Source organism: Pelophylax lessonae (assembly GCF_965119305.1).
Source record: "Pelophylax lessonae genome assembly, chromosome: 11".
NCBI classification, from domain to species: Eukaryota; Metazoa; Chordata; class Amphibia; order Anura; family Ranidae; genus Pelophylax; species Pelophylax lessonae.
In genome coordinates, this window is record NC_138778.1 from 10,910,103 (window position 1) to 10,937,271 (window position 27,169).

Consider the following 27,169-nt stretch of genomic DNA (forward strand, 5'->3'; position numbering starts at 1 on the left):
ACAGTATAGATCTGAACACATTACCCAGTCCATATCAGTATAGATCCTAACACATTACCCAGTCCACACCAGTATAGATCCTAACACATTACCCAGTCCATACAAGTATAGATCCTAACACATTACCCAGTCCATACCAGTATAGATCCTAACACATTACCCAGTCCATACCAGTATAGATCCTAACACATTACCCAGTCCATACCAGTATAGATCCTAACACATTACCTAGTCCATAGCAGTATAGATCCTAACACATTACCTAGTCCATACCAGTATAGATCCTAACACATTACCCAGTCCATACCAGTATAGATCCTAACACATTACCCAGTCCATACCAGTATAGATCTTAACACCTTACCCAGGCCATACCAGTATAGATCCTAACACATTACCCAGTCTATACCAGTATAGATCCTAACACATTACCCAGTCCATACCAGTATAGATCCTAACACATTACCCAGTCCATACCAGTATAGATCCTAACACCTTACCCAGGCCATACCAGTATAGATCCTAACACATTACCCAGTCCATACCAGTATAGATCCGAACACATTACCCAGTCCATACCAGTAGAGATCCTAACACATTACCAAGTCCATGCAAGTATAGATCCTAACACATTACCCAGTCCATACCAGTATAGATCCTAACACATTACCCAGGCCATACCAGTATAGATCCTAACACATTACCCAGTCCATACCAGTATAGACCCTAACACATTACCCAGTCCATACCAGTATAGATCCTAACACCTTACCCAGGCCATACCAGTATAGATCCTAACACATTACCAAGTCCATACCAGTATGAATTCGAACACATTACCCAGTCCATACCAGTATAGATCCGAACACATTACCCAGGCCATACCAGTATAGATCCTAACACATTACCCGGTCCATACCAGTATAGATCTGAACACATTACCAAGTCCATACAAGTATAGATCCTAACACATTACCCAGTCCATACCAGTATAGATCCTAACACATTACCCAGTCCATACCAGTATAGATCCTAACATATTACCCAGGCCATACCAGTATAGATCCTAACACATTACCCAGTCCATACCAGTATAGATCCTAACACATTACCCAGGCCATACCAGTATAGATCCTAACACATTACCCAGTCCATACCAGTATAGATCCTAACACATTACCCAGTCCATACCAGTATAGATCCCAACACATTACCAAGTCCATACCAGTATAGATCCTAACACATTACCCAGTCCATACCAGTTTAGATCCTAACACATTACCCAGTCCATACCATTATAGATTCTAACACATTACCCAGTCCATACCAGTATAGATCCTAACACATTAGCCAGTCCATACCAGTATAGATCCTAACACATCACCCAGTACCAGTATAGATCCTAACGCATTACCCAGTCCATACCAGTATAGATCCTAACGCATTACCCAGTCCATACCAGTATAGATCCTAACACATTACCCAGTCCATACCAGTATAGATCCTAACACATTACCCAGTCCATACCAGTATAGATATCCAGCATGAGATTTTTCCTCATTGATATTTGATATATTTTCAAAGTGTTCCTTTCATTATTTTTGAGCAGTGTATATTTTGCTTGATAAACAATGTATTCAAAGATCCCTTTGTATCATTTTTAAAGACTAGCCTTGATTTCAGTTCATATTAAACAATGATGTCAGTGCAGCAGCATAAAAAGTCCCCACATGATCAACAAGGAGATTAACAAGAACATTTTCCTCATCTATTTTTATCTTTTTTTTTTGCACAATTACCATTTTTACAAAAAGAAAAAAAAAAAAAAACACCTACAGCACATTAGACTACATCCCTACCAACCTGCAGATAACAAATACCATCGATTCAGAATGTCAAATTTTTTTTTTTTTTCAGTTGAAAATTGTTTGAATATTTTTATCTCCTGCGGCGTGTTCATTTAATTTTTTGTTGGTATTTTTTGTTTTCCTCCTGCGGATTCAGCGCCTTTATTAGCTTAAAGTAGCCTTACCAGAGTGATATCAGTTTTAAATGCAACAAGATTACTGTAAGTGACCTTCAGAGTATAAGAAGGCTGCAGATGTAATCCGCAGATTATTCGTTAAACTAATTAAAGCACAGACAACGCAATCCTACATGACACGAGTGCTGGAGAGACAGTTTAAGGACAAGAAGAGTTTCCTTTTGCATTTCGGTAGACTCAGCAATTCTCTCGTCGATGGAGGAGCACAAACAGTCTTTTCAAAAAAATTTCAGCGCGTTTCGAGCTAGTGTTTTTTCTCTTTTAGCTTGTCCTTGACTTTTTGAGGTTCGTATTGGATTAAACGCAAAATTTCTTTGTTCTGGACGATTCCTTGTATGAATTCTCCTTCAGTCAGTTTATCTGTAGAAAGAAAAAAAAAATGCAAATCATGGTGTAAAAATGTAGACTGGAAGTATTTGTTTCATGAAAACTCGGAAAATCGGAAACTAGAATGGTTTTGGGTCAATTTTATTTTAATTGTATTTATTTTATTGTTCTTTGTATTTAATCAATTGCTATTTTCATTTTATTTATTAATTTTTCTTTTTCTTTTTCTTTTATTTATGTATTTACCTGTCATTCTGTTAGTTTATATTTTATGTATTTATTTATTTATTTCATTTTTCTTTTTTTATTAAATTATTTTTTTATTGTTATTTTATTTTATTTATTTATTTGTTAATTTATTTATTTATTTAATTGTTTGTTTGTTTTTTAATAATTAATTTACATAGTTACAAAGTAGTTGAGGTTGAATAAAGATGATAGTTCAACCTGTGTAGGTGTGTGTATTAAATTAATTTATTACATTTCTTTTCATTTATTTAGTTTATTTATTTAATTACAGTTTTTATTATTTTTGTATTTATTCATTTATTTATTTATTTATTTAAAGCGGAGTTCCACCCTGGGAATGTTTTTTTTTAAATAAAAATACCCCCGGGACAGTCAGGGCTAGTGCATTCCACAATGACTAGCCTCTGATCTGTCCCGGGTCGCACTTACCTTTTAGAAGAAATACTTACCTTGAAAATGTATTCTCCAGCGCTGCCATCTCAGGTGTGGGCAGCTTGAAGCCAGCGCGTTCCTCTTCTGCGTCCTCTTCCTTCTTCTTCGGTCCCACGATGCACTGCACCGGCCCCGCCGTCACTTCCGGTGTCTCAGCGTCATCCCTGCACAGCTTCTGGGCATGCCCAGAAGCTGTTTAGCCAGGTATGACGGCGCCTGCGCCGGAACTGACGTCGTGGCCGGTGCAGGCGCATTGATTCCTGGGAGCGATGACGTTCAGCTCCCAGGAATCATTGCAAGCCAGGAAGTGACAAATAGCCGTGGCCGCCGAGGGGAGGAAGAGGAAGTAAGGTAAGTATATTTTCTTCTAAACCAGGTAAGTAAAAAAAAAAAAAAAAAAATTGTGAGTATCCATTTGTTTTTCAGGTGACCCGGAGCAAGAAGATGGAGGTAAGTATAATTTTAGGGTGGAACTCCGCTTTAAAGTATACCTAAAGGCAAAACATTTTTTTTTTAGTTTTGGATAGAGTAGAGAGGGATTATAACCCCTGTCGGGTTTTTATTGCTGTCTGTGCCCCCTGGGGAGATTTACCCTCTCTATTTTTCCTGTTTACCATTTTCATTGAAAGTGAAAATATAAAAAATCTGACAGGGGTCTTATTCCTTCCTTGCTCTAATCCAAAAGGAAAAAAAAAGTTTTGCCGTTAGGTTTACTTTAAATAAATAAATAAATACAAAAATAATAAAATGACAATTAAATAAATAAACTAAATAAATGAAAAGAAATGTAATAAATTTATAAATGAAAAAAACAAAAAACAAAAAACAATTATATAAATAAATAACTGAAATACAAATAACAATTAAAAAATGTATAACAAACAAACAAATAAATAAATAAAAGTAAAATAACAATTTAATAAACCAATAAAACAAAAAGAACAATTAATACAATTAAAAACAACAATTAAAAAAAAATCCAAGTAGAACCATAGGCAATTTTTTTTTTTTTCTTTTTAGTTTTGGATAGAGTGGAGAGGGATTATAACCCCTGTCAGGTTTTTATTGCTGTCTGTGTCCCCTGGGGAGATTTACCCTCTCTATTTTTCCTGTTACCATTATCATTGAAAGTGAAAATAAAGAAAATCTAAGCTTTGGGTTGTCCCCAGAAAAGTAGAAGAGGGGAAATCCTCCAATGGGGACACTAGTTTTGGTGACCTGGTGGTCCCCAAGGACTTCCCTTAATTTGTTTGTAGACACGATAACTTTTGAGTAAACCAATCAAAATACGCTTATTGGGGGTTATTTTTACCAAAAATATGTAGCAGAATACAAATTGGCCTAAATTGATGAAAAAATTTGATTTTTAAATTTTTTTTTATTGGGTGTGTTTTATAGCATAAAACACACCCAATTTCAAAATAGTTTTTTGTTTATAGCGCAAAAATCTAAAAATCGTACAGGTGATCAAATACCACCAAAAGAAAGCTCTGTTTGTGGGGAAAAAAAGGATGTAAATTTTATTTGGGTACAGCATTGCAGGACCGCGCAATTGTCAGTTAAACTAACGCAGTGCCGAATCGCAAAAAATGGACTGGTCATGAAGGGGAGGGGAACCTTCCGGAGCTGAAGTGGTTATACAGTGTCGCACAATCACGCTATTGTCAGTTAACGTAACGCAGTGCCCTATCACAAAAAATGGCCTGGTCATGAAGGGGGGTAAACCTTCCGGGGCTGAAGTCATTATACAGTGTCGCACGACTGCGCAATTGTCAGTTAACCGCCTTAGCAGTATCCCCAAGCGTGACTCGGGGTAGGAATTTTCTGCTATTAGCGGTATCCCCGAGTCACGCTCGGGGTCAATGGGCAGAGCGTGCAGACAGCGCAGCGGAGCTTCTCTTACCTTATCCTGGCGATCCAGCGATGAGCTCTCATTGCTGTGACCGCCAGTGAGATCTCCGCCGCTCGTCTGTCGGTAGGAGGACTTCCTAGTTCCGTTCCCTGCAGCAGCAATGCTGCATGGGAGCGGAACTAGGGAGGGAAATTCAAAAAAAAAAAAATGTTGCACAAAACACATAACACATTTTATATTATATATATATGCATATATGCATATATATATATATATATATATATATATATATATATATATATATATATATATATATATATATATATATATATATATATATATATATATAATATATATATATATATATATATGCATATATATATATATATATGCATATATATATATATATGTATATATATATATATATATATATACCTATATACACACACACACATATATATATATATATAAAATTATATTATTGATTCGATTATAATTCATGCGTTATATATATATATATATATATATATATATATATATATACACACATATATATATATAATATATAACGCATGAATTATAATCTAATCAATAATATAATTTTATTATATATATTATATATTAAATAATAAAATAATATTATTGATTCGATTATAATTCACTTGTTTGTGTTTCAAATTTATCACATCTGGGATGTCTACTAGAGTCTTGTTTTGGTCAGGTTTAAGTCAGTAATTACTAAGAATTGTAGGCCTATAATACATAACTCCAAATTTCCATGAAAAGAATTGTACCGCTTTTGGAACAGAATTCCTGACAGAATCATACCGCCAGGGAGGTTAAGGTAACGCAGTGCCCCATCCCAAAAAATGGCCTGGACAGGAAGGGGGGTAAACCTTCCGGAGCTAAAGGGATTATACAGTGTCACATGACCGCGCAATTGTCAGCTACAGTAACGCAGTGCCCTATCGCAAAAAATGGCCTGGTCATGAATGGAGGGAAAATCTACCTAATTAATATCCAAAAACAGCGTTCTATATTGTGGTCATATTATATCAATGAGCCATTATATTAACCACTTCTGGACCGGAAGATTTTCTCCCTTAATGACCAGGTCATATTTTGGGATTCGGCACTGCGTTAGTTTAACGGACACTTTCGCGGTCGTGCGATGCCTAAATTAAATTGATGTCCTTTTTTTTCCCACAAATAGAACTTTTGGTGGTATTTGATCGCCTGTGCGATTTTTATTTTTTTGCGCTATAAACAAAAAAAGAGCGACAATTCTGAAAAAAAAAAATATATATTTTTCACTTCTATATAACATTCCCAAAAAAAAAAAAAATCTAATTTTTTTAACATTTTAGGCCAATTTGTTTTCTGCTACATATTTTTGGTAAAAAAAAAATCGCAATAAGCGTATATTGATTGGTTTGCGCAAAAGTTATCGCGTTTACTAACTAAGGGAAATATTTATGTCATTTTTATTGGTTTTTTTTTTTACTAGTAATGGCACCGATTTTTTTAGTGGGACTGCGACATTGCGGCGGACAGATCGGACCCCTGACTGACATTTTTGACACTTTTGGGGGGACCAGTGACATTACTACAGTAATCAGTGCTAAAAATATGCTCTGTTACTGTAACAATGACACTGGCAGGGAAGGGGTTAACAGTGTGGGTGATCAAGGGGTTAAATGTGTACCTAGGGGCGTGTTTCTAACTGTGGGGGGGGGGCGTGGCTTGATGTATGACCATAGAGACATGTGATCCTATATAGAAGGATCACAGGCGCTCTGTGATCATTCCAGGGAGAAGAACGGTCGGCTGTGTTTACAACAGCTGACTGTCTTTCTCTCTCAGCGGGGAGCGATCGCGGGTGTCAGGCGGCAATCGGAACAGCCGCCTGCCCTGTGCATTGGCTTCCTGACTGACGAGCGGGGGCGGGAGCGTCACGGTGCGCTCGCCCCCTAGCTGCAGGCGCGTGACCAATGTAGCCCTACGTCCGTTTGCCTAGGAGAGCCACACCGCCGCAGTAGATGGGCGGCGTGTAGTTGGCAAGCGGTTAAATAAAATAAAATAAAATAAAAATAAATAAAAATGTATTTTAATTTATTATTATTATTATACAGGATTTATATAGCGCCAACAGTTTGCGCAGCGCTTAACAAAATGAAGGCAGACATTACAGTTACAATACAATTTGGAACAAGAGGAATCAGAGGGCCCTGCTCGTTAGAGCTTACAATCTAAAAATTTAACTTAATATAATGGCTCTTTGATATAAGGTGAGCGCGGTATAGAACATTGTTTTTGGATATAAATTTGGTGGATTTTCACGAACTGATTTAATGCATTTGTGGTATTAGCGAAGCGCGGCGCAGATTATTATTTGTATTCCAATGGAGAACACCAGAGGGAATGAGCCCTTTATAGACACACTGTGCAATTTGTTTTTACTGCTCAGTACTGGGATAGCAAACATCAGATAATATTGAATTCATTGCATGTATACAGCAATCACGGGAACATTGAAATAACATCTAATTATTCACCTGGCTAACTGGAATTAAAGTTCTTAATAAATAATTGAGCCTCTGCAGACATCTTTGTGAGGACATATTGTTCTCGGCTCCTTTATGTTGCTCATTACATTGTGTGCCAACCAAAGCACCATATTTCATTAGACTGAGGTCACCAAGCTTACAGACAAATATCCCTCATGGGTACATCAATGCATTGCATGCAAGAAGACGATTGAGCTATGTTGGGAGCGGAGATAGTCGTTTTGCTATGATGGTGCTCTGCTCTTCAAACAGCACTTATCTCAAAAATAATAAGTGGTGTTATAAAATATTTGTTCTCTGACAATACATTGTCTCTATTCTGTCTCTGTATTATGTGCTGTGAAAGCAAGGCACGGAGTAAGGAAAAAGAAACCTAGGTGGAGGGCCGAGATGACAGGGTTAAAAGGGGGTTTGGAATTGTAGGCCTTTTTAGGTAGGTCTTAAAGTAAATAGTAAGTGGACACGTACCAGATTGGTGGAGTGGAGGAAACGATTGGGGCTTCTGGGGTCGACCAGTAGGAGAATCCTGGTGAGATCTTCACTCAGGAGAGAGACTACATCAGGACAACTTCCCAACCTCCCTCCCCATCTTGTGCTTAGGTTCCTGGGCCTTTTTCTTTTGGGCTAGTTCCCTTGGTGGCTGGCGAGGTACAAGGTTCTTGTATGTGCTTTATTTGATAAATGTACATTGGTAGGGACCCATCTTGGGTACGGCCCCCTGTAGTTTGTTTGGGTTATATCTGCTAGTAGTGGTGTGGTGTCTGCGAGATGGTGTTTTGGTGCTGGAGGCCTACGTTTGGTTAAGCAGGTACTTGAAGTAGTGGTGCCTAGTAGTGGTTTTGTCTCCGAGTCAGTGTTTTGTAGCTGGAGGTCTACGTTTGGTTAAGCAGGTACTTGAAGTAGTGGTGCCTAGAAGTGGTGTTGTCTCTGAGTCTGTGTTTTGAAGCTGGAGGCCTACGTTTGGTTAAGCAGGTACTTGAAGTAGTGGTGCCTAGAAGTGGTGTTGTCTCCAAGTCAGTGTTTTGAAGCTGGAGGCCTACGTTTGGTTAAGCAGGTACTTGAAGTAGTGGTGCCTAGAAGTGGTGTTGTCTCCAAGTCAGTGTTTTGAAGCTGGAGGCCTACGTTTGGTTAAGCATTTACTTGAAGTAATGGTGCCTAGTAGTGGTGTTGTCTCCAAGTCAGTGTTTCGAAGCTGGAGGCCTACGTTTGGTTAAGCAGGTACTTGAAGTAGTGGTGCCTAGTAGGGATGTTGTCTCTGAGTCGGTGTTTTGAAGCTGGAGGCCTACGTTTGTTTAGGCAGGTACTTGAAGTAGTGGTGCCTAGAAGGGGTGTTGTCTCCAAGTCAGTGTTTTGAAGCTGGAGGCCTACGTTTGGTTAAGCAGGTACTTGGAATAGTGGTGCCTAGTAGTTTTTATTGCAGTCTGTGACCCCGTTAGGAAAATTCACACTCTCTATTTGTCTTGATTAACCACTTGCCGACCGCCGCACGACCATTTACTGTGGCAATCAGCCGCTCCTGGGCAAACCGACGTAGGGCTACGTCGCTCGCCCAGGAGCCTGTAGGGGGCGAGCGCGCGCCACCGGAGGCGCGCTCCCGCCCCCGCTCATTCACAGGGATCCCCACGCGTGTGACTGGCAGCTCCGATGTCCGCCGGCCACTCGCGATCTCCCGCAGGAGAGGGAGAAAGGCAGACGGCTGATGTAAACACAGCCGCCTGTCATTCTCCCTGATGTAAGTGCAGAGACTATACGATCCTGCTATGTAGGATCATATGTCTCTGTGGTTACATCACAAGCCATGCCCCCCCACAGTTAGAATCACGCCCCTAGGGATACATTTAACCCACTGATCACCAATAAAATTAACCCCTTCCCTGCCAGTGTAATTTTTGCAGTAACAGTGCATATATATAGCACTGATTACTGTAGTAATGTCACTGGTACTCCCAAAAGTGTCAAAAATGTCAGTCAGGGGTCCGATCTGTCCGCCGCAATGACGCAGTCCCGCAAAAACATATCGCAGATCGACGCCATTACTAGTTAAAAAAAAAAACAATAAAAATGACATAAATCTTTCCCGTAGTTAGTAAACGCAATAACTTTTGCGTAAACCAATCAAAATACGCTTATTGCGATTTTTTTTTACCAAAAATATGTAGCAGAAAACAAATTGGCCTAAAATGTAAAAAAATTTTGATTTTTACTTTTTTTTTTTTTTTTTTTAGAATTTCATGTAAAAATGTAAAAATGTTGTTATTTTTTCAAAATTGTCGCTCTTTTTTTGTTTATAGCGCAAAAAATAAAAATCACAGAGGTGATCAAATACCACCAAAAGAAAGCTCTGTTTGTGGGAAAAAAGGACGTCAATTTCAGTTGGGTACAGCTTCGCACAACCGCGCAATTGTCCGTTAAAGTCACGCAGTGCCGAATCGTAAAATAGGCCCTGGTCTTTGAGCAGCCAAATCCTCCGGGGCTTAAGTGGTTAATGCTATCAAAAGTGAAAGTAAAAGAAAATCCCAAGTTTTAGGTTAATGTCAGAGCACTAATAGAGGGGAAATCTTCCAGTGTGGGCATTAGTTCTGGTGACATCGTGGCATGCCAAAAAAAAATAAAAAAATGACAGGGGTTATAACCCTACCTTTCAATATCCAAAAGGGGAAAAAAAAAAGTTTTGCCTCTAGTCACAGTCTTGCTTTGCAGAGAGGCATTGTTGTAGGTTTTAAAAAATTCTTCTGCACCTCACGAAAAAGGTCATTAACTAGGAGATTTGCTTATGTTGGTTTTTGTGTCTTCATGGATGGATACTGATAGGTAGAATCCCTTTCAGGCAGCTAAAATCCCCTAAGAAATCCAATTATCCCACAAGTAATCTCTGTCCCCCTCCCACATTGGTATTTAGCAGTAATTTGTGTCTCTACTCCTACAATGGTGATATTTCCTGCAGTAGTTTGTGTTTCTGCCCCTCCCACAATGGTGAGATTCCCCCCTAGTATTTTGTGTCTCTGCCCCTCCCACAATAGGGAGATTTTCCCCCAGTAGTTTGTGTCTCTGCCCTCCCACAATGGTGAGATTTCCCCCCAGAATTTTTTGTCTGCCCCTCCCACAATAGGGAGATTTCCCCCGGTTGTTGGTGTCACTGCCCTCCCACAATAGTAAGATTCCCCCCCCCCCCAGTAGGTTGCATCTCTGTCCCTCCCACAATGATTTGATTTCCCCCAGTAGTTTGTGTCTTTGCCCCTCCCACAATGATGAAATTTCCCCCAGTAGTTTGTGCTTCTGCCCCCCCCCCCACAATGGTGAGATTTCCTGCAGTAGTTTGTGTCTCTGCCACCCCCATAATGATGTAATTTTCCCCCAGTAGTTTGTGTCTCTGCCCCTCCCACAATGGTGATATTTTCCCCAGTATTTTGAGTCTTTGCCCCTCCCACAATGGTGAGATTTCCCCAGTAGTTTGTGTCTCTGCCCCTCCCACAATGGTGAGATTTCCCCCAGTATCTTGAGTCTTTGCCCCTCCCACAATGGTGAGATTTCCCCAGTAATTTGTGTCTCTGTCCCTCCAACAATGGTGAGATTTCCCCCAGTATCTTGAGTCTTTGCCCCTCCAACAATGGTGAGATTTCCCCCAGTATCTTGAGTCTTTGCCTCTGCCACAATAGTAAGATTTCCCCAGTAGTTTGTGTCGTTGCCCCTCCCACAATGGTGAGATTTCCCCCAGTATCTTGAGTCTTTGCCCCTCCCACAATAGTGAGATTTCCCCAGTAGTTTGTGTCCTTGCCCCTCCCACAATGGTGAGATTCCCCCCAGTACCTTGAGTCTTTACCCCTCCCACAATGGTGAGATTCCCCCAGTAGTTTGTGTCTTTGCCCCTCCCACAATGGTGAGACTTCCCCAGTAGTTTGGGTCTCTGCCCCTCCCACAATGGTGAGATTTCCCCAGTAGTTTGAATCTTTGTCCCTCCCACAATGGTGAGATTTCCCCAGTAGTTTGTGTCTTTGTCCCTCCAACAATGGTGAGATTTCCCTCCAGTAGTTTGAGTCTTTGCCCCTCCCACATTCAGGAGATTTCCCTTAAGGAGTTTGTGTCTCTGCCCCTCCCACAAGACCATAATTAATGTAGGACTCAGCTTTCCAATTATCTCAATTGTAAATAATTCATAGGAGAAGGGTGACACAATCATTTGGCATTGAGATGGGCAGTTTTGGGAAGAGTTGGCCTTTAATTAAAAGAAAGTTTGAAATCCTACCTCTCTTTCTCATATGTCTGTGATTAGCTGGAGAACTGATTAAAAGGAATATTTAAAATATTTTCTGGTTCAATTCCTGACCAAATCTGGCGGTTGTGTACGCAGGTTCAGGGAACGGACAGCAACAATTCCGACTCCGAAGAGTGACTTAAATCAGCACTAAGACGTTGCCTTCAGCCTGTATGGTCACCGTACATAGGCTATCTACAAAATCGTCATATGACAAAATATTTTAGTTTGGAAAGACTTTGACCTATTTTTTGGAATGAGGTGATCCACCCCGCCCCCACCTTGACAATGATAGGTAATAGCTGGGGGAACATACTAGAAAAATTTGATCGATTTGTTAGAGAATATAGCGGAGATTCTACTTTCTATGTGAAATTAGATTTACCATCGTCCTTCTTTCCAAAGAAGTCCCATATTTTATTCGTTCTCCTCTCTGGGGTATTCTCATCCTCCGGAAGATGCTTCTGGTCTTCTACAGTAATCATCCTAAATATTGCCTGAAAAGGAGCAAAAAAATTTATCTTCAACTTAACTAGAACATCAGTGAAATATTGTCGGCAGCAGGTCTTCATACTGTTCTGATGTAAATCTGTTCTCATATCTTTGGCGGCAGCTCGGATGCGGTGGATTTGCGGAAATACGAGAATTAATGAGAAAAGGTGTAAGGCGGCTTATAGGACGACCCATTTATTGACCGAAGATTTACACATCTCTGTGTTCGTATGAAATGATTCAAAGGGGGAACAAATTACTTCTACTGTACATTAAACTGGTTATGAAGGAGAAAGATCATCCTTTTTTTTTCTGTAAATTGTAACAAAGGTCTCATATCTGTGTCTGGCATTATATTTTGACTAGCTGGATACATTGGTAGATATTTTAATTCAATTTGTTGCAAAATTTTATCAATGCCAATGATTATCATTATCATCAGCATTAAAACTTGCCATTATTTCCATCTATTGCAGCCTTTCTCATGTGTTTTTACTGAGAGGAACCCTTGAAATAGTTTTCAGATCTTGGGGATCCCCTGTTAAAACCAAGTCATTGGCCGTCAGTAGGAAAAATGCTCCATATGTTGGTTGGCCAGTGGCAAGAATGCCTCACTTACAGTGGTGGTGAGAAACAACCCTTACAGATAGCTAAAAAGATCATAGGTTTCAAGCACCTAAGTGGAATTGGCCCTAGAACTTCAGGCACCATCAAATGGGAAGTCAATCAGTCCCAGCTCAGGGAAACCCTAGCAACCTCTGGATTAACCTTAGGGTTCCATGAAACCCTAGTTGAGAATGGCTGTTCTATTGTTGGGCCCCATAAAATAGGAGGTCAATCAGCCCCAGCTCAAGGAACCCCTAGCAACCTCTGGATTAACCTTAGGGTTTCATAAAACCCTGGTTAAGAATGGCTGTTCTAATGCTGATCCCATTAAATAGGAGGTAAATTAGCTCCAGCTCAAGGAACCCTTAGCAACCTCTGTATTAACCTTAGGGTTCTAGGAAACCCTGGTTGAGAATGGCTGTTCTATTGTTGGGCCCCATCAAAAAGGTGATCAATCAGACCCAGCTCAAGAAAACCATAGCAACCTCTGGATTAACCTTTGGATTCCATGAAACCCTAGTCGAGAATGGCTGTTCTGTTGTTGGGCCCCATCAAATAGGTGATCAATCAGACCCAGCTCAAGGAAACCATAACAACCTCTGGATTAACCTTAGGGTTCCATGAAACCCTAGTCGAAAATGGCTGTTCTGTTGGTGGGCCCCTTAGGGTTCTAGGAAACCCTAGTCGAAAATGGCTTTTCTGTTGGTGGGCCCCATCAAATAGGAGGTCAATCAGCCCCAGCTCAAGGAACCCCTATTAACCTGTGGATAAAACCTAGGGTTCCATGGAACCCTGGTTGAGAATGGCTTTTCTAATGCTAGCCTCGTAAAATAGGAGGTCAATCAGCCCCAGCTCAAGGAACCTATAGCAACCTCTGGATTAACTTTAGGGCTCCATGAAAACCTGGTTGAGAGTTGCTTTTCTATTGTTAGGCCCCATCAAATGGGTGGTCAATCAACCCCAGCTCTAAGGAACCCCTAGCTACCTATGGATTAACCCTAGGGTTCCATGAAACCCTGGTTGAGAATGGCTTCTATTGCCAGCCCTATCAAATGGGAGGTCAGTCAGCCCTAGCTCAAGGAACTCTTAGCAACCTCTGGAAGAACATTAGAGTTCCACAGAACCCCGGCTGGGAATTACTTTTCTATTGTTGGGTTTGATTGCAAATATAGTCACCCTGCCCCAGTGTATATTTGGTTCAGGTATGCAATCTAGCAATCTCATTCCATGTCAAATCATTTTGATAGTTTGGGCCTAACAAATATTTATCCACTGATCATTCTAGTTTGTCTTGGTTCAGGAATAGAACTTAAAAAAATACTTACAGAAATGCATGTATTTGTTGGCAAGACGTGTTTGGCAGCAGTAAATGGTTATTACATAGTGTCTGTTTGTAGGCTCCAAGCTGGTCATTCTTGGAGGAATTTACCTGGTTGGAATTTTTTTTATGGCCGCTATTATTTTACCCTGTGTAAGGGTAAAAAAATTTACTATGGCTTTGGAAACTGTGGTTTCCAAACTATGGTTTCTCCCCGCTGCTTATAAATTGATTTTAGTTACTAATGTCTGAAGATTAGGTCTTTTTGGAGCTCACCAGTCCAGAACATGTTTAGTCTTTAGTAACAGGTCCAGCTGACCTGCAAGGCTTAAAGTAAATCCATATTGAGGAATCTGTGTAGGCACCTATTGTTGACCTTGTCATGCTGATCCAATGGTTTTAATAGCTTCTGACTCAATGAGCCAGATACAAGCATGCAAATTAATGGGTCTGACTTTTCTCTGACTTCGCTCACTGCATGCCTGTTGAGGGTCAGTGATTCAGGCCTAGAACCAGCCTACCAGAAGTGAACCAGAAGAGTATTATCTCAGTAAAGGCCCTATCTTCTGTCATGACTGCAACGTGGCAGGGAGAGCGCAACCCCCTTTGCAGCTCAGCCAGAAGGGGCGGCGATCATATATATTAAAAAAGAATAGTGCGCAAATGCAAAAGAAATAACTACCAAATCTGAAGACAATCCATAAATAAAAATGGGGGTTTGGTCCCACCATATGGCCATATCGTGCTCAAGCCCACTACTGCGTCAAAGTACCCCATTATCAGTGGGTCCTACACTATCCATGAAAAAGAGATGAATCCAGCCATTCTAACCCTTGGAGATAATACTCCTTGCTGGGAAGGATGTGCAAATGCACTACAGGGGACTCCTCCTATATCCAATTGATGGTGGACACTGATTGAGTACAGGTGTGTGTGGGGGGTGGGGAGGGTTGCTCAACCTCGATAGTCTGGTCAGACCGAATACATAATAAACAGGCAAAAAATTTGGGGGAGCATACCCATGTATTTCTAAAGCTGCTGCAGCTATGAACCAAAAGACATGTATATTAAAAAAGAATAGTGCGCAAATGCAAAAGAAATAACTACCAAATCTGAAGACAATCCATAAATAAAAATGGGGGTTTGGTCCCACCATATGGCCATATCGTGCTCAAGCCCACTACTGCGTCAAAGTACCCCATTATCAGTGGGTCCTACACTATCCATGGCTGGATTCATCTCTTTTTCATGGATAGTGTAGGACCCACTGATAATGGGGTACTTTGACGCAGTAGTGGTAAAGTAAAGAGCTGCAGCAGCTTTAGAAATACATGGGTATGCTCCCCCAAATTTTTTGCCTGTTTATTATGTATTCGGTCTGACCAGACTATCGAGGTTGAGCAACCCTCCCCACCCCCCACACACACCTGTACTCAATCAGTGTCCACCATCAATTGGATATAGGAGGAGTCCCCTGTAGTGCATTTGCACATCCTTCCCAGCAAGGAGTATTATCTCCAAGGGTTAGAATGGCTGGATTCATCTCTTTTTCATGGATAGTGTAGGACCCACTGATAATGGGGTACTTTGACGCAGTAGTGGGCTTGAGCACGATATGGCCATATGGTGGGACCAAACCCCCATTTTTATTTATGGATTGTCTTCAGATTTGGTAGTTATTTCTTTTGCATTTGCGCACTATTCTTTTTTAATATACATGTCTTTTGGTTCATAGCTGCAGCAGCTTTAGAAATACATGGGTATGCTCCCCCAAATTTTTTGCCTGTTTATTATGTATTCGGTCTGACCAGACTATCGAGGTTGAGCAACCCTCCCCACCCCCCACACACACCTGTACTCAATCAGTGTCCACCATCAATTGGATATAGGAGGAGTCCCCTGTAGTGCATTTGCACATCCTTCCCAGCAAGGAGTATTATCTCCAAGGGTTAGAATGGCTGGATTCATCTCTTTTTCATGGATAGTGTAGGACCCACTGATAATGGGGTACTTTGACGCAGTAGTGGGCTTGAGCACGATATGGCCATATGGTGGGACCAAACCCCCATTTTTATTTATGGATTGTCTTCAGATTTGGTAGTTATTTCTTTTGCATTTGCGCACTATTCTTTTTTAATATACATGTCTTTTGGTTCATAGCTGCAGCAGCTTTAGAAATACATGGGTATGCTCCCCCAAATTTTTTGCCTGATCATATATATTAGTATGTTCCAAAGGTTCATAGAGGTGATCATAGAGTAGATAAGCTATATGTACTTTCTTCAGCCACATGTTGTTTTTTTTATTTACAAGCAGGGCCGCTGATAGGGGGGGACCACCAGCCCTCTTGTAGGGGGCCCGAGCACACAGGGGGGCCCACACAGAGAGGGGGATTAGTGATGGACAACAAATACAGAAATCTTCCTCCAGCACCTGAATCTGATCTGTCCCTCTCCCTGCTATCAGCTTTTATCTATTGAGAAAGAGACAGTTGTCCCTCACTAATCCCCCTCCCTTGTGTGGCCCCCATCCCAGCACTTATCTCTGCTCAGGAGTTTATTTGTAAATTGTAACTTTGTTTCTCTCTCTGTGTCTCTCTGATCACTGAGCTCCAACTGCCCAGCCTGTATATTTTTCTCATCTCATCTTTTTTATTTAACATATATTTTTTTTTAGATTTAGCAGGAATTATGCGAGTTATGTTATATTTGTGTCTGATAATAATAATTTTGTTGTAATTTTAGCTAAATATATCTTTAATATTTTCTTGGGGGGGTCCTGCCAGGTAGTCTGTACGGGGCCCCACGATTTCTAACAGCAGCCCTGTTTACAAGGATACCAAAAGTAAATCAGAACAGTCTAGAATTTTTGCAGCAAAACGGAACAAAGCTAAAGTAAACTGAATTTCTGCCAGAATTTACAAAAAAATATCCAAATCAAGCAACATTTTCAAAAGAACAAATACATCCTTGTTTAAATGTCTAGTATTCCCGGAACAGATAGCAATAAAACTGAAACTGCAAATAGAAAGAAATAAACATTTACAATCAATTATCTGATTATTTGATTTTTTCATACTTTCTGTCTTATAAAACCCTTCTGATTTATAACTTATGTCATGAAATAATTAGCACTGATTCTCTGAACACTTTCCATGTATAATTCTTCCAGAAATTAACATAAAAATAAGATGTTAGCTATTATCTCATTATCTCATGACATTATTAAAGACATTTTAATTAAGGGAAAACATTTGCTAGAGATGAAGTTTGGCAGTGATGCTATAAAATGCTTACTGGCAAATTAATGTGTTCTTTTGTTAATATGGATGTAATTTTTTATTTCTTTATTATTTGCATTAAAGTAATATTTCTAAATTTTAGAAGCTTCAATGATGCAGAATTTAAAATACTTTTTAGACGGGTCATTGAATGTAAAGAAGAATTGCTCCTTATATTTGGGGTCAGTGGGAATAATCATCCTCTTACAAATAGCTAAAAGGAGAATTGGCTTTATTGTTAACCAGTCTTGCAGGCAGAAATGGCCCCTTGTTTAAGGAACCCCTGGCAACCTCTGGAGGAACCCTAGGGTTCCACAAAACCCTGGTTGAGAACTATATGCTCCGAAACCCTGGTTGAGAAAGGCTAAACTATATGCTCTGAAACCCTGGTTGAGAAAGGCAGAGCAATATGCTCCAAAACCCTGGTTTAGAAAGGCTGAACTATATGCTCCGAAACCCTGGTTGAGAAAGGCAGAGCTATATGCTCCAAAACCCTGGTTGAGAAAGGCAGAGCTATATGCTCCAAAACCCTGGTTGAGAAAGGCTGAACTATATGCTCAAAACCCTGGTTGAGAAAGGCTGACCAATATGCTCCAAAACCCTGGTTGAGAAAGGCTGACCAATATGCTCCAAAACCCTGGTTGAGAACTATATGCTCTGAAACCCTGGTTGAGAACTATATGCTCTGAAACCCTGGTTGAGAAAGGCTGAACTATATGCTCCAAAACCCTGGTTGAGAAAGGCTGAACTATGTGCTCCAAAACCCTGGTTGAGAACTATATGCTCCGAAACCCTGATTGAGAAAGGCTGAACTATATGCTCCAAAACCCTGGTTGAGAAAGGCTAAACTATATGCTCCAAAACCCTGGTTGAGAAAGGCTGAACTATATGCTCCGAAACCCTGGTTGAGAAAGGCTGAACTATATGCGCCAAAACCCTGGTTGAGAAAGGCTGAACTATATGCTCCAAAACCCTGACTGAGAAAGGCTAAACTATATGCTCCGAAACCCCAGTTGAGAAAGGCTGAACTATATGTTCCGAAACCATGGTTGAGAAAGGCTGAACTATATGCTCCGAAACCCTGGTTGAGAAAGGCTGAACTATATGCTCCAAAACCCTGGTTGAGAAAGGCTGAGCTATATGCTCCAAAACCCGGGTTGAGACCGGGTTGAGAAAGGCTGAACTATATGCTCCAAAACCCTGGTTGAGAAAGGCTGAACTATACACTCCTTTTTCTTTCCAGACAGCTGGTCCTAAACCTTGCATGATACTCTCTAGCTCAAAAGAGCCATTAGTAAGACCTCATCCAGAATGTGTAGTTCAGATTAGGGTAACAGTTCACCAAGCCAAGAGGATGTTGTGAAACTGGACTGAGTGCAGAGAAGGGCAAATAATACACATAGGAGCTTATCATGCATACGCTATGGATCGAATTGGTGGGAAGGTCCCATATATAGATATATATGCCAGAGAAATATTGAAAACTCAGTGAAAAGCCATTTACCACCAAAAGATGTCGTAGAGTGCTTCGAAAAGTGGTTGACTGTTTTCCTAAAGGAGCAAAATGTTTAGGGTTTAACACTTTGGACATATGTAATGTAACAATTTCACACAACAGGGACTATGGACTAAAGTTTTGGGGTAGGTTGAGTGGCCATTTTTCTATATATTGATTAATAAAAGTAATTCCAACTAAACTTGCTATTAAATGTAACAGACACGTTAGGGGCTCTGTATTTCTCTTTAATTGACATAAATAATTTTTTAACATAATGATACTCTCTTTGTATTTTGACTAAAATTAACATTCTACTTAGTCATATGAGGTACATAGCCAGGTAACCTGATAGCACTTTAATTTTTCCTTGGCTTTGGATATTTAACATAGGCATTTAACAGGGTAAAAAAACACAGATAAAAATAAACTCCATACCGTAATGATTTCAAGCACTTCTTTTTTGTTGATGGTCCCATTACCATCCACATCGTATAAACAGAATGCCCACTCTAGTTTCTGGTTGGCTTTACCAGATGAAGTCATATGTAGCGCTATCATGTATTCCTTAAAGTCCAACGTGCCATCGTTGTTGGCGTCAAAGCTTCTGAAGACATGCTGGGCATAAGCTTTGGGGTCAGCGTCAGGAAAGAACTTGGAGTAAATGCTTTCGAACTGCTTCTTGCTAATCCTGCCACTGGGGCACTCCTTTAGGAAAGACTGGTACCAGGTGCACAGTTCCTCCTGGGTATATTTGGTGTTCAGCTGCAACTCCTCTAAAATCTCTTTAGAAAGGGCACCACTTTTGGTATTACCCATGATGAAAAATTAGAAGTCCAGGAACTAAAGGCAGACCTTCCCTTTTGTCCTACAAGACCAAGCACAGGAAGGTAATGACCAAGGCATTCTTCATGAGCCTAAATCCAGATAATGCCTTTCTGGGATTACGAGGATTTAGGCGCCATGTAGAGAATGATATTGACTCTGTGACTTCAGAATTTGAATTAGTTGCCAAAGCGTCACCGTTCTTTCCTTTGGGTCAATATTTTATTTATCATGATACAGGTTAAGAAGATTTACCTACTCCAATTTTATGTTTTATAATTTATTACAAATTGCCTGCCTTATTTTGACCAGGATTTAGACTAGGACAACCAAACAGACACACTTTGTCACGGATACATCTGCCTTGACTCCCCCTTGAGGAATAGTCTGCAACTATCCATTCTCCCCTTCACTATTGATGGGTTCTCATTTTTTCAACATTTAGATTTCAACTATATTTACTTAGGCACAGATATATCTCCAGATCTATTTTAGATTTTTGTCACTGTAGCACCAGTGAACACTTATTTACTAACCTACACTTTTACCCCTATAAAAATCACTGGAGATCAACATCTGTGACATCACTACTTAATACCTTGACTATCTACATGCACCCTGGAATGTTTATCTGGTACTCCCTGGGCCGTGGTGTGGGCCCCTACAGCTCCCGGAATAGACTTCTTGGCTATTGGATTACTGTCCATACTACCCTCTTTTAGACTGACTCCACTTTTGAATACTAATTTGGGGTGCATCTGCTCCTGATGAGTGGGAATATCCATGAAACGCGTCGAGCCTAATATAGATGTGTCCCCCTATAATAATTTATATTTGGACTTCATACATTATATCGTCAATGACCTCTATCCCAATGTATTTTTCACCATTTTGTATGATTCTGCATTTAAGATGTTCCTCATTGCCTATTTGACTGTATGTCACATGTATGTAACTTTATGTATCATGCATGTTCTGTTCATGTCATTTTATGAGATTTACATATGATATATATATTAAATCTTTTACCTTATGTCAGGTGACTGTACTAATCTGCCCACTAACTCCACACACCTCACACCTCACACAAAGTCCTGTTTCCCCCCCCCTTCCCGTTTTATCCTACTAGATATATTGGGTTATCGGCCTCCTTAAAAGTAATACCAATATTACGTTATGGATATTTATATTTATTATTACATATTATACCCAATATGCCGATCCCATTGTACCTTTCCAATTACCCATTTTTATTCCCCTTCCCTCTTATATATACCTGATTAGGGATGGAGACAGTTAGCCTTGGATGGGCATTGCCGCATTTAAAGTCCAAATTGTTTTGTCACTGTGTTTGTTTTTGTTTTTGTTTGTCTTTTGTCTTCTGTTCATGCAGACATTGAATGAGATACCATGCCATGGCTTTATCTCCAAGGCTTTATCTCATTGGATTGTCATAGTGCTCAGAATTACTTGGTGCTAATTGTGATTGTTTAGGATTACTAGAGTCTCACCTATAGACTAGACAGTAACATTAGCATTACAATGTTATTTTTTTGGCTTCTGTTTATGACCTCTAAAACGCATGCACAAGTATATATAAAAAAAAAAGTACAGAATTATTATAGTATTATTGCAGAGACAGTAAGTTCCTCGTGTATTCTCACCCACATTCTGCAATAATATCCAATTAGGCATTTAAAGTGTAAAACATATTTGGCTTCCAATGTATCTTCTAACTGAACACTTGCCACACATTTTTTCTTGTTCAATAATTTTTATTGATATTTGCAAAATATACAAAAGAAAACAGAAAAAAACAGTATACATACAGTATCCCACAAAAGTGAGTACACCCCTCACATTTTTGTAAATATTGTATTCTATCTTTTCATGTGACAACACTGAAGAAATGACACTTTGCTACAATGTAAAGTAGTGAGTGTACAGCTTGTATAACAGTGTAAATTTGCTGTCCCCTCAAAATAACTCAACACACAGTCATTAATGTCTAAACTGTTGGCAACAAAAGTGAGTACACCCCTAAGTGAAAATGTCCAAATTGGGCCCAAAGTGTCAATATTTTGTGTGGCCACCATTATTATCCAGCACTGCCTTAACCCTCTTGGGCATGGAGTTCACCAGAGCTTCACAGGTTGCCACTGGAGTCCTCTTCCACTCCTCCATGATGACATCACGGAGCTGGTGGATGTTAGAGACCTTGCGCTCCTCCACTTTCTGTTTGAGGATGCCCCACAGATGCTCAATAGGGTTTAGGTCTGGAGACATGCTTGGCCAGTCCATCACCTTTACCCTCAGCTGCTTTAGCAAGGCAGTGGTCATCTTGGAGGTGTGTTTCGGGTCAATATCATGTTGGAATACTGCCCTGTGGCCCAGTTTCCGAAGGGAGGAGATCATGCTCTGCTTCAGTATGTCACAGTACATGTTGGCAATAAGTTTATCTTGGTCTCATCAGACCACACAACATGGTTCCAGTAATCCATGTCCTTAGTCTGCTTGTCTTCAGCAAACTGTTTGCAGGCTTTCTTGTGCATCATGTTTAGAAGAAGCTTCCTTCTGGGATGACAGCCATGCAGACCAATTTGATGCATTGTGCGACGTATGGTCTAAGCACTGACAGGTTAATTCCCCCACCCCTTCAACCTCTTAAGCAATGCTGGCAGCACTCATACGTCTATTTCCCAAAGACAACCTCTGGATATGACGCTGAGCACGTGCATTCAACTGCTTTGGGCGACCATGAGGAGGTCTGTTCTGAGTGGAACCTGTCCTGTTAAATTGCTGTATGGTCTTGGCCACCGTGCTGCAGCTCAGTTTCAGGGTCTTGGAAATCTTCTTATAGCCTAGGCCATCTTTATATAGAGCAACAATTCTTTTTTTCTTTTTTTTTTTTTTCTTTTTTTCAGATCCTCAGAGAGTTCTTTGCCATGAGGTGCCTTGTTGAACTTCCAGTGACCAGTATGAGAGAGTATGAGAGAGTAAGAGCGATAACACCAAATTTAACTCACCTGTCCCCCGTTCACACCTGAGACCTTGTAACACTAACGAGTCACATGACACTTCGGGGTGTACTCACTTTTATTGCCAGCGGTTTAGACATTAATGGTTGTGTGTTGTTATTTCGAGGGGACAGCAAATTTACACTGTTATACAAGCTGTACACTCACTACTTTACATTGTAGCAAAGTGTCATTTCTTCAGTGTTATCACATGAAAAGCTATGATAAAATATTTACAAAAATGTGAGGGGTGTACTCACTTTTGTGAGATACTGTAAGTGTGTACCAGAAGTTGCGGAAATCACAAAGGTAAATCCTGTTTATTCAAAAAATACAGATCCTTAGGGGTATATAAAACCACAACCAGTAGAAAGTTGTTGATGCCACACATTTTTTGATATGATATATTATATAATTTAATATTAGACTTCTTCTGAAACTTGGACCATAGTCAACCAACCCCAATGTTCTCCTCCTAAAGCTGACCTGAAAGGACCTTGGCCCAAAAAGGAGAGAGGGCGGCCAAGATTTATTATGTGGTCTCTTTAACGTTGCTTCAAAACCAACCCTGCTCTTCATCGCTAAGCTTTGAGTCTAAAAATAAAGGATGCAAATCCACTTACGTGTATCCTGACGTCCTGTTCATCATATACTGTAGCTCAAATATGAACTTGATCAATCTTACGTTAGATGAGCAGGTGCAGGAAGACGTCTCGAAAAGTTCCAGATTCCATCGGGGGTTTGAGATTGATGGCCCTAGGGATTGTCCAAGTGTGGATTGATTAGAAATATATTTAAACATGATACACATAGAGTAGAAGGACATACTTTAACCACTTTACCACCGGAGGATTTTGCTGTCTTACTTCCAGGCCACTTTTTGTGATTCGGCACTGTGCGACTTTAACTGACAATTGCGCAGTCGTGCGACGCTGTACCCAAACAAAATTTACGTCCTTTTTTTCCCACAAACAGAGCTTTCTTTTGGTGGTATTTGATCACCTGTGCGATTTTTACTTTTTGCGCTATAAACAAAAAAAGAGCGTAAATTTTGAAAAAATAACAATATTTTTCAAGTTTTTTTTATATGAAATTCCCCCCCCCCCCCCCCCCAAAAAATGTAAAAATCTAATTTTTTTTTACATTTTTGGCCAATTTGTTTTCTGCTACCTATGTTTGGTAAAAAAAAATTGCAATAAGTGTATTTTGATTGGTTTTCGCAAAAGTTATTGCGTTTACTAACTAAGGGAAAGATTTCTGTCATTTTTGGTGGTTTTTTTTTTTTAACAAGTAATGGCGGCGATCTGCGATTTTTTTGCGGGACTGCGACATTGCGGCGGACAGATTGGACCCTTGACTGACATTTTTGACACTTTTGGGGGTACCAGGGACATTACTACAGTAATCAGTGCTATAAAAATGCACTGTTACTGTAATAATGACACTGGCAGGGAAGGGGTTAATTTTATTGGAGATAGAGGGGTTAATGTATGCCTGGTGCTTACTGACGTGTGTGGGGGGAGGGGACTGAGTGACAGAGACACAGATCGCAGGTTCAGCTATGCTGAATCCTGCAATCTGTCCCTGCCTGTCACTTAGGAGATCCGCCTGCTTTGTTTACACAATCGGCCGGATCTCCAGACTCGATTCCCCGACGATCGGGGAAGAGCGGTGGTGATCACCGCTGCTCCTCCCCTGGCCTGACTCCCGCTGTGACTGAATACAGCGGGAGCGAGCCTCCGGCGGCGCGCGCGTGCCGCCCACAAGGGGAGGAGTCCAGCGATGTAGGTCTACGTTGTTGGACGATAACGAGCCACATTGCTGGAGTAGCAGCAATGTGAGCAGGCGTAAAGTGGTTAAAATATTGCAACTTAAATAATGAAACAGATAGAGGTGGCAACCACCAGGAGTTATTGATGTAGCATGGAAGATAAGAAATATGTTTTTTTGTGGGTTTGCAGCATATTCCTCCTGTCCTTGATAGCCTTGGTTCAACAGAAGGGCTTGGATGATGCTGGCCATCATTTGACCTGGGGTGACAGCCAATGTGTGAGGAGGATCAGGGTAGCGGTGCACAATGTGGAGAATCTAAGTAGCGCATTTACTTTTTTTTTTACACTCAGGAATGCAAAATTATTGCAAAAAAAAAAAAAGCAAGCTGGAGATGGGTTTTAGCAAATAAACATTTTTACACAGGGTACACACATAGGATAAAGGAAATCCAGAGCACTAAGGATTTTTTAAAGAGAGAGCACAGCCGTACACTCACCGGCGATGATGCCTGCATAGTTCTGGGGTCAACATCACTTGGTAGAGATAGCTGCATGACACCAGTGATCTTTTTAGCTGTCTTTCAGGGTGAGATATTGACCACAGACATAAGTAGGTTTTCTTACCACTGCCCACCAATATAAAAGTAATTTTTCTCGCTGACTCCCTATAAATTGGTTTTAGCAGGGGATTCCTGAGACCTGAATGGGGTTTAAAGGAAGGACTGGGATGAAAGTCTGGAGGAGCCATTCTCAACCAGGGTTCCTTCTGAGTTTGATGGAGGTTCCTTGAGCTTTGGCTGATTGACCTCTCATCTGATGATGCCTGCATAGTTCTGGGGTCAACACCACTTGGTAGAGACAGCTGCATGACACCAGTGATCTTTTTAGCTGTCTGTAAGGGTGGGATTTGACCACCGACAGAAGGTAGGCTTTCTTACACTGCCCACCAATATAAAAGTCATTTTTCCCACTGACCCCCTATAAATTGGTTTTAGCAGGGGACTCCTGAGACCTGAATGAGGTTTAAAGGAAGGATTGGGATGAAAGTCTGGAGCAGCCCATCTCAACCAGGGTTCCTTCTGATTTTGATGGAGGTTCCTTGAGCTTTGGCTGATTGACCTCTCATCTGATGATGAGTGCATAGTTCTGGGGTCAAAATCCCTTGGTAGAGTCAGTTGCATGACACCAGTGATATTTTTAGCCGTCTGTAAGGGTGGCATTTTGAACACCGACATAAGGTAGGCTTTCTTACCACTGCCCACCAATATACAGGGTATTTTTCTCACTGACCCTCTATAAATTGGTTTTAGAAGCGGTTTCCCGAAACCGGAATGGGGTTTAAAGGAGGGACTGGGATTGTTAGGGTGCTGGTGGTAACCCGACGGCAGAGATAGGCCCCGATGTCCGCTAGAGGGCGGAACTTGGACGGGAACCTCTATAAATTGGTTTTAGAAGAGCTTTCCCACGACCTCAATGGGGTTTAAAGGAAGGACTGGGATGAAAGTCTGGAGCAGCCCATCTCAACCAGGGTTCCTTCTGATTTTGAAGGAGGTTCCTTGAGCTTTGGCTGATTGACCTCTCATCGGATGATGCCTGCATAGTTCTGGGGTCAACATCACTTGGTAGAGACAGCTGCATGACACCAGTGATCTCTTTAGCTGTCTGTAATGGGCTATACACACTATAAGATTTTCTGTAAACTTTTTCCTTTAGACTTACCAAAACCATATAATATGAGGTCAAACCTAAACACTTTCAATTTGTATGCAATCTGGCAGGCCCTTGCACTACATAGAAAAGGTAAATCTGAAGGAAATCTACCAACAAAAGTTGGTTAGTGTGTATCCAGCTTAAGGGTGGCATTTTGAACACTGACATAAGGTAGGCTTTCTTACCACTGCCCACCAATATACAGTGTATTTTTCTCACTGACCCTCTATAAATTGGTTTTAGCAGGGGTTTCCCGTGACCTGAATGGGGTTTAAAGGAAGGACTGGGATGAAAGTCTGGAGCAGCCATTCTCAACCAGGGTTCCTTCTGAGTTTGATGGAGGTTCCTTGAGCTTTGGCTGATTGACCTCTCATCTGATGATGAGTGCATAGTTCTGGGGTCAACATAACTTGGTACAGTCAGTTGCATGACACCAGTGATATTTTTAGCCGTCTGTAAGGGTGGCATTTTGAACACCGACATAAGGTAGGCTTTCTTACCACTGCCCACCACTATATAGGGCATTTTTCTCACTGACCCTCTATAAATTGGGTTTAGAAGCAGTTTCCCGAAACCGGAATGGGGTTTAAAGGAGGGACTGGGATTGTTAGGGTGCTGGTGGTAACCCGACGGCAGAGATAGGCCCCGATGTCCGCTAGAGGGCGGAGCTTGGACGGGAACCCCCAAGGTAAGTGACACAGGCTAGCCTGAGGTGCGGAGTCTAAGTATCCACCTGTTTTCGCCAGAGCCTCTGGTGGTGAGGATGGACTTTGCTGCGTGTGGATACCAGGTCGCGGTCCTCAGGGTCGCCCCACCAAGGGAGAACCGATCAAGGTCCGAAGGCAGGTAAACAGACAAGGGAGATCCGAGAGAATGGTCAAACAAGCCGGGGTCAGGACGGGCAGCAGACGAGCGGAGTCAGGAACAAGCC

At 40.9% G+C, this 27,169-nt stretch overlaps 1 protein-coding gene across 1 annotated transcript; it reads right to left on the reverse strand.

Moving 5' to 3' along the window:
- Positions 1-1,933: 1,933 nt before the first annotated feature.
- RCVRN (recoverin) lies at positions 1,934-19,800 on the reverse strand. The gene is made up of 3 exons (XM_082271308.1): positions 19,353-19,800; positions 12,109-12,220; positions 1,934-2,404 (listed from the first exon to the last, which is right to left on the reverse strand). The coding sequence occupies exons 1-3, from the start codon at positions 19,731-19,733 to the stop codon at positions 2,289-2,291; spliced, it is 609 nt and encodes a 202-aa protein (XP_082127434.1). The 5' UTR covers positions 19,734-19,800; the 3' UTR covers positions 1,934-2,288.
- Between the last annotated feature and the right edge of the window lie 7,369 nt (positions 19,801-27,169).

Bases quoted from the DNA above. Each gene is read 5' to 3' on its own strand.
- RCVRN (XM_082271308.1), bottom strand. From the start codon at position 19,733: ATGGGTAATACCAAAAGTGGTGCCCTTTCTAAAGAGATTTTAGAGGAG. The intron at 12,221-19,352 runs GTATGGAGTTTA...GCTCCTTTTCAG, and splicing joins AAGTGCTTGAAATCATTACG to GCAATATTTAGGATGATTAC. The intron at 2,405-12,108 runs GTAAATCTAATT...TTCTTTCTACAG, and splicing joins CTTTGGAAAGAAGGACGATG to ATAAACTGACTGAAGGAGAA.